The 18,908-nt window shown below is 33.1% G+C and overlaps 1 protein-coding gene across 1 annotated transcript in view; it reads right to left on the bottom strand.

Moving 5' to 3' along the window:
* The window catches only part of LOC140435683 (uncharacterized), a 125,126-nt gene that overhangs the window by 64,688 nt on the left and 41,530 nt on the right, over window positions 1–18,908 (bottom strand). The window contains 4 exon segments of the mRNA XM_072524404.1: window positions 40–187; window positions 4,770–4,905; window positions 11,080–11,252; window positions 16,037–16,226. Of these exon segments, the coding sequence (XP_072380505.1) occupies window positions 40–187; window positions 4,770–4,905; window positions 11,080–11,252; window positions 16,037–16,226 (647 nt within the window).

Raw genomic sequence — 18,908 nt, forward strand, 5'->3', positions numbered from 1 at the left:
ATATAATTTTTGGATTTGGTAATTATGTATTTTACTTACTGATATTTAATAAAGTTTGTCCATAAAGTCAACATTCTTTTCATTGTCAATTGATCTTCTTTGGGGTATAATTTAATGCTATCTCTCACTCCTTCTCGTCCTCCAAATAAGTAATGTAGTTCTTCAGTATGGGCAACATCATCAGCTCCTAAAAAGGAATAAAAAAAAATATTTTGTTTTAAAAATCAGAGCTTAAAATAATGTTAGCATAATAGGAATGATATGGCTAAAGAAAGGGACAAGCCGTCAAAAGACTTGACTTACGTGCGGCAGATTAAGTGTGCAGATAAGAGTGTTAAGATCCGATGTTGAAATAAGGCAAATATGGTAGAAGTACTTTAGTAAGTAGCTAAATGAAGAACACCAGAGGAGAGACCGAGGATGCGAGATCCCAAATGAGAATGTAATTGGGGATAATAATAGATTTTGAGTAGAGTTAATGTGTTGTGGCAAATAATGAGTAGTATACAGGGTGGTCCTTAAGTAATTGTACAAAAAGAAACAGTAGATTCTACACTCTAAAATATTACGATTTAAGCCAAATTGCTTTTATAAAATGTTGATATTAAGAAAGATACAGGGTGTTAAAGTGCAAAATTAAAATTTTATTTTTCGCTATAACTTTCATGTTTGTAAACATTTATGTATAAAAATTTACAACAGGGTACTTTTAGATATAAAAAACTATAATTTTATACACACTTTGACGTAACTGATAGAGGGCGCCACTTATGCCACATATGTGGTATAAATTTGCACTTAACTTTTTTGCTCTTTAAGTTACTTGTATTTGGGATAAAAAATATTAAAGATACATTATTTTGACAAAAAAAAGGTATACTTGTTAATAACATCAAAACTCAATAGTTTTCGAGATAATCGCATTTTAAAAATCAGCTGCATAATTCTGATCTAAGGCAATTACTCCAGGCAACGAAGAAAAAATAGACAAAAACATTAATACTTCTGAATTTTGGTATAAAATACCTTTAACTAAAGTTAATAGTTAACGAAATATTAAATAAAATAAATATATCAGCAGGATAATTAATAATAGGATTTGACAAAATAACAGAATAATAGGATTGTACATCAAACATTTTACGTTTTATGTTAAATTAAAGTCATAATCAAAACATTTTGTTTAAAAACCAAATTAAGAAATAGTTAAACTAAATAACACAACTTTTTGTCAAAGTAAGTGTTCGATATGTCCACCATTTTCTTTAATTCATTTGTCAATATATTCTATAAAAGATCGTCTCATTAAATAGCATCATTGGTTCTAAAGAAACTGCTGCAGTATTTATTTCTTCCCATAGTTGGTTGCGAATGTTTATGGGATTCTTATAGACACGTTGTTTTAATACGCCCCGTACACCAAAATCAAACCGATTAAATTCTGGGCTACGTGGTGGCTATAATGTATAATGGATGAATATATCGATGACATTACTTATTTATATGATTACGTTACAGCTTACGAGTAACTATAATTACATCTCGAACAAATGGACTATTATGATTTACTAACGAACTTATATTATGCTGAACCAAATTGCCTGTGTATTTACTATATTTATAACAATATCGGTTATTAGGACAACGATGATGTTTTTGTAAAAATGCTGAGTCTTTCAGGTTAGATTTGTAGCAAAAGTATTATGAAACAGGACACATATGTGTTATTCAATACCTGCGCTCACATTGCCAAGGAATATGACTACCGCGACCAATCCAACGTTCAGAAAAGTTGTATTTAAGTAGGTTCTAACTGTCTTCTCTCTAGAATGTGGTTATGTACCATCTTGCATAAACCACATATTTTGGGTTTTTAGTATTTTAAAAAGCGATAGCAAGGGGAATTTGTAAACATGATGACGACCAACGTCTGAATACGGACACGGCACCTAAAGAAGAAGATGAAATATATTTTCTTTAATAAGACATTTAGCACATATAACAAAGCATTTTGTGATGTTACATTATCATCTTTGAGTAGTTTTAATAAGAATAAACTATGAATTATGCTTATCTACAGGTATTTAGTGCTTTACCGCACAAATATCAAACTAAGAATTATTGTGCAGCTGACTTATAAAATGCATTTATCTCGAAAACGGTTAAATTTTCAGATTACTAAAATGTATACCTTTTCTTTGTAAAAATAATGTATCTTTAATATTTTTTAACACAAATAGAGCTAACTTAAAGAGGAAAAAAGTTAAGCGCAAATTTATGCCACACATGTGGCATATGTGGCGCCCTCTATTAGTTATATTAAAGTTAGTATAAAATTATAATTTAGCCTAGTCAAAAGCATCCAACTGTAAATTTTTGTCCAAAAATATTTACAAACGTAAAAGTTATAGCGAAAAATAAAATTTTACATTTCCACTTTAACACCCTGTATCCTTCTTAAGATCAACAATTTATTAAAGCAAGTTGGCTTAAATCGTAATATTTTAAAGTGAAGAATCTACGGTTTTTGTTTGTACAATTACTTAAGGACCACCCTGTATATATATACATATATATATATACATATATATATATATATATATATATATATATATACATATATATATATATATATATATATATATATATATATATATATACATATATACATATAAGAAATTAAGTGGCGAAGAAGAAGTAACTCTAAGTGGAGTTACTTTAACTGGAGCAAAAACTAGCTAGAAGATAGCTCAATATACGGTTTAAAAATACATGTGAAGTTAAAAAGAATAGTTTTTTAAGGGATAATTTGATAAAACTAACAAATATATAATATAATAATATATGAATCAAACATTTTGCGATATCGATATTTTGCGATACTGCTTTGGATTTTCTCGACTGCTGAATAATATGCTCCAGTGTGGTTAAATTGCGTGGCTAAATTCATAAATATGTAGAAAAATGTATTGCATTTATACATATTGCTTCTAAAAGCTCCATTTTATCAAGGGAATGATTTCTGAGGTAATTAATTCTCTTCCGCCATGGTTCCGAGTATTGGGTCATATTCCATCTACCACGTTACACACAAATACAAAAAGGTCGTAAAAACAGTATCTGCTAATAGAATTATCTAGTATCGCGAATATATGGTCTTAAAAAGCGACTGCATGGCAGAATACTAACATGCAGTGCATTACCCAAGTTCACCATTGTTTTGATTGTCCACGAAAAACATGGTCCACCGTTAATGGGATCCGAACTCGATGCGGCAGATGCACATAAATGTTGTGTAAGTAGAGCAAACAACAATATTCTTCCCTAATATTACTGTAGAGAGAACCAAACCATTAACATTATTGAAGAGTGTTCTTACAATTCCTATTTGCAATTTTAAAATTAATACATCATATTAATAGGCCGAATGATTATTTGTAATTCTTTAAAATATGTCCATCATTAATAGTGTCCTATAGAAATAAGCATGAGCCTCATGCTCTTTAATTTAATCATGGATGAGATCATCAAAAGCTGTAAAAAAGGAAAAGGATACAGAATGGAAAACTAAGAAACAAAAATACTCTGTTATGCAGACGACGCAATATGGATAGCCCAAGATGAAGATAGTGTGCAAAGACTGGTCCACAGATTTACATAACATAAGAGCAAAAGAATTTAATATGAAAATCTCATCTCAGAAAACTAAAACATTAGTCAGCAAAAAAAACCCACTACACGTAAAATATAAATTGATGGCATCAGTATTGAACAAGTAATGGAAATAAAATACTTGAGAATTACACTGTCCAGCTATGGAGACCTAAACAAATAACTGAGAGATCAAGTACAAAAAGAAATAGACTAACAGGGTGCTTTAATAACACTATATGGCGAAACAGATACATTAACATTGAGATGAAGTCAACAATTTATAAAGTCAGTGTAAGACTAATAATGACATATGCCTCAGAAACAAGACCCGACACAGCCATAACACAAAAGCTACTGGAAACGGCAGATATGAGAGTACTGAGAAGAATTAAAGGAAATACGCTGAGAGATCGAAAGAGAAGTGAAGTCATTAGAAGAAAATTTAACGTACAGTGTATAAATGAATGGACACAAAATAAAAAGAATGGAATAACCCAATAAGCAGAATGGAGAAGACCCGTGTCGTCAAAATAGCAAGAGATAGGTCACCAAGTAACAGAAGAAGTATCGGACGACCACCCAAAAGATGGAGTGACAACCTTCCATAGGGGTAATAATCCCCCAATGAACAAACAGAAGTGCTTATAAAGAGGAAGAAGGAGAAGAAGAAGATTAATAGTATCAGTAACTTATTTCCCTGTCGGACTAAGATTGAAATTGAGCTTTGCAGTACTCTCCGCAGGATACGCTAACAGGAGAGTTTCTCATCCGCAACACGATGTGTTCAAATAGATAATAGAACAATTTTGTTAAAGATTTGTATTAGAAATGTGACGAAAGTGCATAAAATTACATAGCAAGTGGAAAACTTTGCGATCAATTTAAAATCTTAAAAAACATGCTGAAACTAGATGGATAATAGCAGTCGAGAATAATATAGAAGAAGTAAGTGAAAAACGATGTCCCAAGTTGATCAAAATAAAGCTCGATAATAGACAAATCATCCCCCTTGATTTTATTCAACTAAAACATTGTGTGTATCCACAAAAAGTAAATGGGTACATTTTACATCTTAGTCCAAGAACTTTTTAACTTAGTAATATAAAAATACATACCTGCAGTATATGGCAGATTCATCAATCCTCCCATTTTTCCTTTGTAAGCGAACTCGTACAAATAAGTGGAAGCCTTATGTGATGAAAGTTCCGCATGTTTAATATTAGGTGTGGAAAATACGTCTTCAGTTATGTACTAAAAAAATATATAGGCAATTATATATCTAGCTTTGAAATTTATATGCTAAAAATGACATCATAAAAATATAATGGACAGACCTAAAACTTTGAAGATTTTTTGGTATTGGCAAAATTAGGTAGATGAATTTAAGAGTAAAGTACTTTAAAAGCTATTTTTAAGTTATTTTTAAAGCTATGCTATATTATAATAACTTAATGTAAGTATATATTTAAATCTATACTTTAATTCGCAACTCGACAGACTCCAAGTTTTATCAAAAATAATTTTTGGACGCAGTTGGTTTACTATTATAATTTCGCATGATTTGCAAAAACAACAACTTCAATACAATCACTAGTTTCTGTGTAAATCCGTATTCGAAAACCAGCCACCTTTGTTTTCTTCGGAACGTTATGATTTTAACAACTAACTCATCTAAGTCAGCCATGTTATTCGGCGTTTCAATTACGTAAGGTTATCGTTCCACAATTTATGGCAGAAAAAATTGTTAAAACACAACATAAGGAAAGAAAATATTGACAAACAGTTGGATAGTAATACAAGGTATGAATATTTATTTATTTAGTAATAAGATATAATTGCTCACCTCCCGTTTTTAACCCTTAAATGCCCAATCGGGGTCACTATGGGACCCCAGACATACATTTTTGGCTATAATATCTTTATTTGAAACATTTGGCAACCGCGCAATCAGGTATTTGTGTGGACGTGTCTCCTACGTTTTCTGTTAGTATACCACGAACATTCGTGAGGTGCAGTGGTCTGTAAGAGAGATTTAGATAAGTGGGGTCTCGCTGTGACCCCGATTGGGCATTTAGAGGCACCAGAATATTTTTATTATTTTTAACATTTTTCGTCAGTTTACATTGAAAAATGGACCGTAAGAGAATGAAAATGACAATAAGCGACCAAGAACATGAAAAAATTATCCGAAATATAGAAGAAGGAATATCAGACTCCGATTTCGACTATGAGGTTACCGACGAATCAGATAGCGAAGAGCAAGATGTTTTTGAGGAAAATGTTTCGGAAACTGAGGACAATTTAGAAGTCAACAGTGACGAGGAATCAGATGCAGAACCTACCGAAGTGGACGATAATATTAGTGAGGTTAGTGGTCCAACATATACATCCAAATCTGGAATGCAGTGGAATAGCCTACCTTTCGTGAGATCCAAGAGGCAACAAAAAAATATTATAAATGTACATCCAGGCTTAACAAACTATAGTAAAAATTCCAACACGTTTTTAGACTATTTCAATTTATTTTTGACCGAAGAGATGAAGAATGTCATATGCCTTCATACTAATGAAGAAGCTGTTAGGCGTTATCAAGAGTGGAACGAAAAACATCCGAATAACAAAAAAGAGTGGACGGTACTTACCAACAATGAACTGGATAGCTTTTTAGGAGCACTTATCAAAGCTGGTGCTATAAGGTGTGGGAAAGAATCGACACGAGAGATATGGTCTACAGACACCTTAATACGCCGGTCATTTTTTACAGCCGCATTCGCTAGGAACCGATTTGAAGAATTATCGAGTTTCTTGAGGTTTGATGACAAAGTGACCAGGGTGGAGCGGAAGGAACAGGATAAGTTAGCGGCGATACGAGTAATTTGGGACATGTTCGTCTCTAACTGTGACAAAGCCTTTGAACCATACGAACATATAACCGTTGACGAACAGTTAGTGAGTTTTAGAGGAAAGTGTCCTTTTAGACAATATATAAAATCAAAACCTTGCCGCTATGGGATAAAAATTTGGGCTGCCGCGGATGTTAAAACATCTTATTTATCAAAACTTCAGGTGTACCTTGGAAAACTACCAGGTGGTAGAATAGAGAAAAATCAGGGATTTCGTGTTGTGAAAGATCTGGTGGAACCATATCATGGCAGTTAGAGAGGAATTACAACTGACAACTTTTTTACCAGTGTTCCTCTTGCTCAATATCTTTTATCTAAAAACCTTACTTTACTTGGGACCGTCCGCAAAAATAAACCTGATACACCACCACAACTATGTTTGACAAAAAGACCTGCGGAGTCGTCAATATTTGCTTTTACTAAAGAATTAGCTATGGTTTCGTACATACCTAAAATACACAGGATGGTACATCTTCTTTCAAGTCAACACGATAGTGATATAATTTGTCAAGACTCTCAAAACAAACCCTTGATGATTTTAGACTATAATAATACCAAGGGTGGTGTTGATAATGCCGACAAACTGATTAGGGAATATTCCTGTAAAAGAAGAACTGCTCGTTGGCCATTCAGGCTCTTTATGAATATTATAGACATATGTGCACTAAATGCCTATATTTTATACATTGAAAAAAATCCTGATAGGAAGAAAAATAATTTTTCACGAAGACGTATTTTCCTGTTACAATTAGGGGCTGAGCTTGCTCGAAACAACATGAAAAAAAGAGCGAAATATATAAAACATAAAGCCTATGTAAAATCTGCTCTAAAAGATTGTGGCATACCAATGGTAAACCCAACTACCGAAGTTGCAACTCAATCCGTCCGTTCAGCTAAGAAACGTGCTCGTTGTTACCAGTGTCCGCAAAACTGTGACAGAAAAGTGAATACCATTTGCTCTTTTTGCAAAAAATTTATATGCCAGGTGCACAGAAAAGAAGAAAAAACTATTGTATGTAAAAATTGCAACTAAAAGTTATATGCTTATATTATTATTTAATTTAAATTTTTTTCGAATTGAAAATAATTTGTTTCTAGAAAAGCCGTTAATTTTGTATGAAAAATAAATAAAAATTATTCAAATATGCTTAAAATTATTTTTAACCGTATTTTCCTTTTAGTCAGTGCTAAATGACGTTACTAAATTGAAAATTTTAGTAGGGTCCCTAGGAGACCCCACATGGGCATTTATGGTTATTTTCATATCACGGGCATTTAAGGGTTAAATATTTAATATTCGCTAGGAGTTGGCTGGTTTGCTTTATTCGTTTTCACGCTACTGATAGAAGTAATCCAATGTTATGATTTGTTTTAAGCTGTCGTGACCGATTTAAAAATATTTTGTTTCTTAAAGATTTTTGTTACATGAATAAAAAAAGTGCAACCATTAGGAGAGAGCAGATGAAATACGTTTTGGGTTATTCAATCAACGGTATAATTAATCATTTTTACCTCAAAAATGTTGATGTTGAAAACACGCACTTAAAAAATATTGCAAATGAGTACTCAAAATGAACAGGAAGGAGATTTAACTAACAGCACCACAGAGTCTTTATTGTCGCAAGACTCCCTATAATCTGGATAGCATGAACAAGCATGATAGCTTAGCTTGTCAATCTGCTTCCTCTATCTTTTTGCCAATAGGGACATAGAATGTATTGACAATGAACAGCCTCGAATAGACAAGATGTGTAACGCTGAATACTTCAACGACAGTATTACGGTTAATACTCAAAGTTTTGTCCATAATAATATACAGACAGTTGAAAGGTTACTCACTTAATAATGAAAATTACGGTCAACCATCATTTGCCGTGAACACCGAAAATACGGTTAATACCAAGAAGAGCTAACGGCTCCTGCACCTATACCTAGAATCCCAACTGCCTATCCTGAGTTAATGAAAAATCTAGTTGATTACAGTGAAACTGATTCTGCATATGATGAACCTGTTATCAAAAGAAAGAAACGGTGCCAAGTAAAAAAAGACCAATGGGTTAGTCAAAGGAATAAAAAGAATAGAGAAACGGATAAAGAATACTGCGGAAAACAAAACATTGATGGAAAGTAGAGAAAAGATATAAAGAAACCAAAAAATACTGTTACGATAAATATCATGGCCTAAAAATATATGATGACTAATTCTGTTTTGTTGTAGAAATTTCGGCGGAGGATCTAGATTCAAATTATGGTGAATCATCCAACTAGAGGTTCTCGAATGTTCTAGTATACCAGGATTTTGTATATAAATACAACATTTTTATATGGGGGGACAGTTAAATCTAAAGACTCGCGCCCGCGATTTTAATTGTAGCGTTCGTATAAAATAAATTATGTATTATTGAGTAGTTAAATAAATTAATATAAGTTATCGTGCTTTTTAATAAATTAAAATAAGAACCTTTTAATAAAGACATTATAAATTGAATAAAGACAACAGTTAAATAAATATCATTTCAATATATATATAAAACCTCGATGTAATTGTAGAGAAAAAAGGGAGGGATGTCATGGTTAAAAAAAAGGACAAATTTCTTCATTGAAATTTAAAATAGTTTTCAAGAAGAAGAGGTCGAAAAACAAATTTAAAAGTTTGGTTTTGGTATGGCTACAAGCACCCATCCATCTGGACAGTGCCAAGGTGGTATGCAGACTGATTATAACTAAATTCTAAGCTAGCTCTTAAATGCTTTTGTAAATGACAAGTTAGTCCAGTTGTCAGAGACGAAAATGCCACTGAATCTCTAAACATCATACCAAAATCTAGATTTTGCTAAGAATATCAATTTAGCGATCTCAAAAAGATAAAAAAGTTTGCCACTTCTATTCCTGGGCTTTTTCCTAAAACAACCCTCATAGGGGAAGGGGGAACGGAAAACATTGATTTACCAAGGATTTGCAGGCTTCAGAAAAAAATGTTTCAAACAAGAAATGTTGCCGAGATAATTTTAAACAAAACTGGCGATTTTGAATTTTTAATGTCAGTTACGTGCGTGAAATTCATTTTTTAACTAAACCAATAGAACTTCGTTCGAAACTAAACTAAATTGATTTCGAACGATGTTCTGTTGTTCTTTAATAGATATCGCTGTAGCGTCTGGTGTACAATATTTTTAAAATAACAATTGCTGGCATGACAAAAATATTTTGTTTCATTCAGAGCTTACCACAAGTTCGCTGTAGTTTATTGTGGTAATTCTGTCGAGAAATCGGCATATTATGGCGAAGCATAACAATGTCACACTGGTGTGGATTTTAACTGATTAACTTATTAAAAGATGACTACACACCTCGGTCGTCCAGATTCGGTCTTAAGAGTACTAAAATATTCTTCTACTTCCTTCTTGTATGTATGCTTTAAAGCATCTTTTTCTTCAATATTAGCCTCCTAAGTTGTTTAAATTATCGCACCATCTTTTTCTTGGTCTGCCAATACTTCTTCGTCCATTTGGTAACTTATCTCGTGCTATTCGTACTATCCTATCTTCTGCCATTCTACTAATGTGTTCGGTACACTCCTGTTTCCTATATATATTGCTTGCTCTTCTTATTTTTCGCTTCTCTCCCTATCCAACAGACTGTTCCCTGATATTCGTGGGAGTATTTTCATCTCTGTTGTTTCTAGTATTCGTCTCGTTTTAGATGTGCCAGGTCTTGTCTCTGCCGTATATGTTAGTATAGATCTAATTGCTGCTTTATAGATTATTGTTTTGTATCTTGTCTTAGGTGTTTGTTCTTCCAGATTGTATTATTAAGAGATCCCATCGCTTTACTTGCTTTTTGGCTTTGTTGTCGTACTTCTGAACGTTGGCGATCATATTGGCAATAATAACTTTGTTTACGGCGGTTCTAAATAAATTAGCGGTGGTCTCTTGATACCATTCCCGGAGATTTCAGAGCCAGGATGTTCTTCGTCGGCCTGGGCCTCTCCTTCCGGAAATCTTACCCTGTATTATGAGGTGTAGAAGGTCATACCTCAAGGTTGTAGAAGGTTGTTAGTTTATTGATTTTGTTGGTTAGTACTTTTGTGGTAAGTTTAAGTGCTAACGTTAAAATAAAATTGCTTAAGTACTAAAATGTACTGTCTGCAAATGCTGCGTTCGGGTAAAACCCCATATCCGAACATGTGCGAATAGGATTGACGTACCATGGAAAAAAGGCCGAAATCAGCTCCGAATAATAATAATCTAATAACTGAACAATTGCCTATCAAGAAAAATCTGCATAATATAGAGGTATTACATATATATCTAAATACTTTTTGCAGCCTATCAATTGCTTACAAAAACAAAAGGTACAATGCACTAGAAGTGTACTTATAGGGTTCCAGAAATATGGAATGGTATCGTGACTAAATAGAAGCATATGAACATAATTGGCTGTATTATGATTGAAGTCTAACACGAATTATGAGAAGAAAAACCATTTGTTATCAGATCTTTTAGTAGACTAATATAATTACCCTAGTATATGCTCCATTATCCTCAACGAATGTTTTGGTGGTGAAAACTTCTTTGTATTCCTTAGCCGCTTCTGGTAATGCCGCCGGATCAATATTAAGAGCTGGATTTAGTATTAGTTGTGTATTATTGTCTATTAATTCCTTGAAAAATTGTAAATTCGCTGGTGGTAAATCTAAAATAAACATTTCAAAGATATAGTAAATATAATTAAGGCTTAAGAGGGCTGTTAGTAAAATACATGTATACACTATGAAAATGCAGAATAGACCATAGGTATGCGAAATGTATATGAAAATAAAAAACAGCTGTAAACATTCATTCCATGATAAGATAAGAGAAGATAAAAGTTGTCAGAGGGGTGCGACAGGCAGGTACTTTGTCGCCACAACTATTTATAACAATGACGGAGTACGCATTTAAACGATTAGAGTGGGACTTAAAAGTTATAAACATCGATGGACAGAAATTAAATCATCTCCGATATGCCGATGGCATTGTTCTTATAAAGGACGACTTGGGAGAAACCAGAGTTATGCTACAACTATAGTAAGTATTGTAGTATAGTAAGTAAGTAAGTACATATACAAGGCAAGATTGAGGGTAAGAGGAGCCTTGGATGTAGACGTATATCCTGTCTGGCCAATCTTAGGAAGTTCACTGGTCTAACGTCAACCGATCTATTTCGAGCTGCTGTGAATAGAATAAGATGGGTCAATGTGGTCGCCAACATTTCTAGAAGATAGACACATTTAGAAGAAGATAGTAAGTAATACAGGGAGTCGGTGTAAGTATAAACTATGGGAAAATAAAAATGATGACAAATATTGTCCCTTTTGAGCCAATAGAAATCGAGAAATCACTCATCGAAGTAGGGGAAGATATCTGAATTTGGGTCACGAAATAAGATTAACAAGAGACAACCAGACATGTGGACTACTCAGAAGAGTAAGTTTAGGTTGGATTTTATTCGGAAAAAGGGAAAAAGTATTAAAAACAAATGTCCCAATCAATTTAAAAATGAAATCTTTTAACCAGTGCGTTCTACTAGTCCTCATATCAAAAACATCAGCTGAAAAGTTGGGAAGGACACAATGTAAAATAAAGAGATTAACGCATGGAATAAGCTGGAGAAATAGATCAAGAAACGAGGAAATTTGTATATAAACAGAAGTGGAAGACATATTTGTATTACAAGGCAAAATTGGAATAAAATATGGCAGGGGACGAAAAAATTGCTTGAATGAAGACCACGGACAGGCAGGCAAAGTCGGCAAAGATTTTTAACCCGATAAACCGACGACCTCAACAGAATTGCAACCAACAGAAGCACAGAATAGACCTAGATGGAAATATCTAGAGGAAGCCTGTGTTCAACAATGAAAAATCAGGGCCGATTGATGATGATGAGGAAAATAAAAAATCTGCAAACACTCATTTTAAACAATAATCTCTGGCAATCCAAGATCGATTGTTTTACCACGTTTTAATAAAGTATATATAAAATTACAGCGCCTTTAATACCCTACCTATCTCTATATAATGATAGATGACCAATAATGGATGTTTAGTCAAAATTTAAATAGTAGATGACACTACAGGTGTTGAGAAAAATAAAACAAATCGTAAAAGAAGCTTGCCTAATGTTGTGTAACTACTGATTACAAAGTAAAACAGATTTTTATGTCAACATTATGTGATTCTTCCACGGAACTATTTTTTCAGAACCTGTTAAATTTGTTAGACGACCTGCCCAATAAAAGCAGAAAGATTCTATGCGGTGACTTAAATATTAATTACGCTGTTGCTTGCGCTACCCGACTGTCCTTGTTCAATATATTCGAATCGTATGGTTTCACAAAGCAGTCTATACCAAATTTAACACCCTTATAAAACAATCCTCGAAAACCCAACGATTAGTTAGGATTTTTTTCGCTCAGAACTTTCGTAAATTGCAAAATTTGTGCTTGACTTCTGGGTGGCACTTACCCTCTGTAGACGTGGACTATAATTTCAGTCATTTTTAGACAGGCTTGTATTTTCAATAAGGCATTTCCTTTAATTACAACTAAGTCAAAACATCACAAACCAAACTACCAAAGGTATCCGCAAATCAGACAACAATATGCGTTTACTACTGTACATCAAGAAATTTACTACCAACGTCTTTGTCACTGAATATATCTCCAAGTACAGAGTTACCTATCTAAAACTTATCAAAACAGCTAAAAAATGGACTATCAGAATCGTCTGGAAAGCTCAAAAAATGTTGCAAGAGGAACTTTGTCCATAATAAACGATCTTCGAAATAAAACTAACACAGCTTAAGTATTTTCTCTTCCAAACCCTGAAAATCTAAATGAATACTTCGTTAATGTGAGTACAAATATAACATCAACTATATTGTCACAACAAGATCCTATTTACTATCTCCCCAATTCCAAAAAGGTCTCGAATTCATTCTTTTGAAAAATACCAGTTGATAAATCTGAACTGATCCAAACAATCAGAAGTATCAAAAGCAAATCTTCTTATAGTACTGATGGACTATCCATAAAAATTTTCTTAAATCTCCCAAAAAATGTATTTTAACGATTCCTGTGAAAAAGGTATATTTCCAGAATGTCTTAAGACAGCCGTTATTGCTGCTCTTTATAAGGGTGATGAAAAATCTTATATCTGCAACTATAGACCTATTGCCTTACTACAGGTTCTATCCAAAATTATTGAGAGACTTATAAAAGCCCGACTTATGTCCTTTCTGGTTGAAAACAACATCACAAAGTCAGTTCGGCTTTTTATCTAATAAATGTACCAGCGATGTTATGTTTTCTGTACTACATGAGGTCTGTTAAGCACTAAACAATAATCTTTACACTGCCATTTTTTTTGGTGACTATGCTAAAGCTTTTGATTGTGTAAATCACGACATTTTGATAAAAAAACTAAATTTTTAAGGAATTCGAGGTATTTCTTTGAATTGGTCTCAATCTTACTTGAGGAATAAGAAACAACTAGTTAAAGAAAATGATACTGACTCTAGTCATAAAAGCATTGTATGAGGAGTACCACAAGGTTCAGTACTGGGTCCCCTACTTTTCCTTATCTTTATAAATGATTTACAAATGATTGCATGAACTCTTGATGCAATTATAACTTCTGATCTACTTAAAATAAAAACCTGATCCTCTAATTAACTCTCTTTTAACGTGGATAAGACAGTAGCATTATCCTATAAAGGAGCTCTTCAAAAATTGCTTCTTAATAACACCCAGATCAGAATCATTGATTCTGTAAAATTTCTTGGTATTTTTATGGACAGCAACCTTAAATGGTCTCTTCATATCGATTTGTTAAGTAAAAAAGTAGCCTCAGCCGGCTACGAAATAAGATCTGTATCGAAGGAAATCAATTAAGCATCTTCCAAAATAACATGTCATAACATAAACTAATGTCAAATAAAGATGACAAACCTATGATAAACATCGAAGGGACGGAGATAGAACATGTAGATAAATATACATATCTGGGTCAAAATTTCAAGGTAAGCAAAGAAAATCAGATTACCGAAATAAGCAGACGTGTAAAAATGGGATGGGCAGCATTCCGAAAACCCTCATATGTACTTAAAAATAAAAATATACCTCAAAGACTGCGAACCAAAGTATTTAATTCCTGTATCCTACCTGTACTTACATATGGAGCTCAAACCTGGAAATTCACTAAAATAAACATGGAGAAGATCAGAAAGACTCAGAGAGAAACTATGGAACGACAGATGCTGGGTATCTCACTCAAAGACCATAAAACCAATGAAAACATTCGTAATAGAACAAAAGCAAAAGATGCTGTCGAATTGGCAACTAAACTGAAATGGAAATGGGCTGGACATAACGAACGTTTTACGGATGGCCGATGGAATAAAGAAATCGGGAATTGGCGGCCATATGAAGCCAAAAGACCACGAGGAAGACCGCAAATGCGATGTAGCGACGATATTAAAAGAGCTGCAGGGCCAATGTGGAAACGTCTTACAAACAACAGAGATGAATGGCGAGAATTAGGAGAGGCCTATATTCGGCAATCCGAATAGAGAAAAGGGCTTAAAAAAAATAACATATTTTTCTTTGTTCGAGTCTCATCTTCGACATGACCTTCCTTTTTAGGGTTCCAATTACAGCTGCCCAATCTGATGTTATCTTTAAACTACAAAAAAGAGTAATACGGTATCTTTTTTGTCTCAGTAGAATAACATATTGCAGAAGCTACTTTAAAAATCACGGTATTTTAACTATTCTCTCTTTATATATTCTAGAAACTGTTTGCTTAATTCGTAAACACCTACATATTTTTCCAGCAAGACCTAATCATGACTACTCCACCAGGAATTCAACCTTAGATGTGTATTTACCGTTCCCGTCCACCGAGTTAGTAAAGAAATCTATATTATATTCGGCAAAAAATTATACAACCATCTCCCTTTGCAACTTAAATCTACAACTTCTTTCCTGAAGTTCCGTAAATTGACAAAAGCCTATCTATCTGAAAGACCATATTATTCAGTGGAAGAGTTTCTTAACGAATAACTAAGCAATTACAGTAAATTTAGGTACAAGCAACTAAAGTATTTTTATATATATTTGGATATCACATGCAGCAACTTAAACTTATTCGTAAACTAGTTTGTAAGGTTTTATTATGCAATTTGCAATATAGTTAAATTTTGCAATGGATTTTATATTTTATTGTGTTTTATTTTGTTTTAATTGTTATTGTATTTTTTTTCACTTTTTGTAAGCTTTGTCCATAAAATTGTACAATTTTCAGTGACAATAAAGCAAATTTCTATTCTATTCTATTCTAAAACTAAGGATTTTTATGGGTATGGACCATATTATACTCGTAAAATATATGATAAATAATTTTTATTCGTCTCTCAAACTTTCGTTCTGTACTTACATCTTAGGAAGAAAAGTGACTCCTCGGAAGTAAATCCTGTCATTAAGGGCACTGCATTAAAGCCGCCATTGTTTAGAATTTCGTACATTGGCTCTGTAATGATAGCATTTGGTGTTCCTTTTTTCTCGACTATTGGCAACCAAATAACCAAAGCTCCAAGTGGATTGGCAGTATATCCATCGTTAGTAATCTACAATACAAGAATTTATCACATGGGTAAGGTACGCAGATCTTGCGTTTTGTTCAGTTACAAAATCTTTTACAAAGTCATAATAATTTTTTTCACGGCAGATTTAAAATAAAGCCACTTTCGATTAGTTTTCCTACTTAAAGTTTTTTATTTTATGCACTATAATTCTATATTTAAATATTGATATACACCAGTAGACCAGAAGAACCACAAGTCAAGTTGAAGATCGCTTTTTTTGACTGCAATATTACGAGATCGCATATTATCAGCAACAGTATTTGTTTAACGATTAAAAAATGGTGTTCATAGAAACAGAGTTTCCATTTACATCTTTTAAAGACGCTTAAATGAATATGGATTATACCTCAATATACCTCAAATACCAGCAGAACATCGGAGAGCACGTTTACACTTCGCTCGCGAACATCTTAATTGGGCTATTGAAAAATGGTGTGCGGTGTTCTGAAAGATTTAGCAGATACTCATTAGCTGGATGGAGTAGGATTTGGAGAAGAACTTGTGAACATTATCACCGATGTTGTTTTACTCCCAGAGTTCAATTTGGTGGAGGTGGTAGAATGGTCTAAGCAGGCATTTCCCTAAAGGCTTAGAAATAAATTGTTAAACTTCTAGAGGACAATTTAGATGCTGAAAAGTATATTGAACAATGTTTGGAAGATCATATAGTGCCATTTGACTCATTTGTTGGAGAAAACTTTCGTCTGATGCAAGATAATGCTCTTCGCACATTACAAGAATAACACTAAATTACTTGGGTGAAAGTAAGATTTTTTTATTACCACGGCCTCCAAGGAGTCCAGATTTAAATCTAATAGAGCATACAAGGGATATTCTGGGACAATGTATTAGACGTAACTATGTTCAGTTTCAAATCATTAATGACTTGCAGCAAGCAGTTTGTAACGAATGGCAGTAAATACTTTAGAAAGAATTTGCTGCTTTAATATGAAGTATTTTTGATCGAATGAGAGCCCTAATTAGGGCTCATGGGGGTAATACACCCTACTAAATATCGTTATTCATCAAAAAATGTTCAAAATTAAAAAAATGAATTTTTGTTTCTCTGCAAAATTTTCAAATTTTTTCAATTTTTTATTGTATTTTCTTTGTTAAATTCTTTTTTGTAATAAATTTTACTTTTAAATATTGTTTATTATTAAATATTCAATTAGAAATGTCCTAAACTTTTTTAAACGCCAGTTTTTAGGAAAAATCTGGGTGTCTGTTTAATTTTGCACTCCAGTGTATAATCCACTATAATGCCGCTTAAGATATACGATAAAATATGCCCATTGTACCAAATATGCTAGTAAGAGTCAAAGATAGCTGGTTTTGAACTATTGAAGTAAGAAAGTATTGAAAAAAAAAAAATGAAATTTCAATATATATTTTAAAATTGTTATAAAAAATTGGCACAAAGATATTACTTTGGAAAAGGAATATTATTTCATTTATCTAATATTTTACATTTTGTTATAGATAGCGCCACTTCGATTATTCCTGAAGATGAAACTGAGTCCAAACTTTTTAGTGATTAGATGCATGTCTAATCACTAAATTATTACAGTATTTTGGGGGTTTATCGTTGAAATTTAGATTTCTTATTACACATCTTGCAATTATACGTCTAAACGAAAAAAATATCAATTATAGACTCCTGAAATGGAACAATAATAACCGCATTTTTTAAATTGTCAAAATCAACTTTTTAATAAACAAACAGAATAACTAATTTCAACGATTTTTCTTAAGTACTTAAACAAATTATAGGTCAAATTTTATTTAGAAAGTCTAAAAACTTTATGGAGACGACTTTTTGAGGGATCTAAAAAATTCAGTTTTGGTAATTTTGAAGTTTTTAATATTTAAAAAATGATCCTGTAAAATTAAATCGATACTTTTACGGAAAGATAATTTTTTTAACTAAACCTTGATTTGGTATAGGTACCATTTTCTTTTGTCTAGGCTATTAAGGTATGCATCAGGTTGACACTTAAGTTTCTTTTTTGCACACAGTTTTTGCAGTTTTGCATTTGTATTTGTTTAGTTATATTACTGAAATCTATAGTTATATTACGGAACTTTAGCCATTAAAACAGGATTGTCAACGAAAAAATAAGTTCAGTTGAATATACGAATATTACGAGGGTGGATTGATTTTTTTCTTGCCTTTGATGGAAAAAACAAGTTGTGGAGTAGTGTGGGTGTTCACCCAATTCATAGACAATTCGAGTAATTTTGCTATGGCGACGGCCGATCGGTGAGCCGGTGCTTTGTCTTGGTGAAAGAGCAATTTTTTGCGTTCCCAACCGGGGCGTTTTCGACGCAATTCGGCATCGAATCGATCCAATAATGGTGCGCAGTACTCACCATTGATTGTTTTTACTTTTTCCAAGTAGTCGATGTGGATGATGCCCTTCGCATCCCAGAAGACAGTCGCCATCACTTTGCCGGCCGAATGTGCACTCTTTGCCTTCTTCGGCGGTCCTTCGCCGCGTTTGCGTCACTGTTTCGACTGTTCTTTGGTTTCCGGTGTGTAATAATGGACCCAGGTTTCATCAACAGTGATAAATCGGCGAAAAAAATCCTTCGGATCGCGTCGTATCATCGCCAAAAGCGTCTCCGAAGTGGTCACACGTTTTTGTATTTGATGGATTGTCA

Source organism: Diabrotica undecimpunctata, chromosome 3 (assembly GCF_040954645.1).
Source record: "Diabrotica undecimpunctata isolate CICGRU chromosome 3, icDiaUnde3, whole genome shotgun sequence".
NCBI classification, from domain to species: domain Eukaryota; kingdom Metazoa; phylum Arthropoda; class Insecta; order Coleoptera; family Chrysomelidae; genus Diabrotica; species Diabrotica undecimpunctata.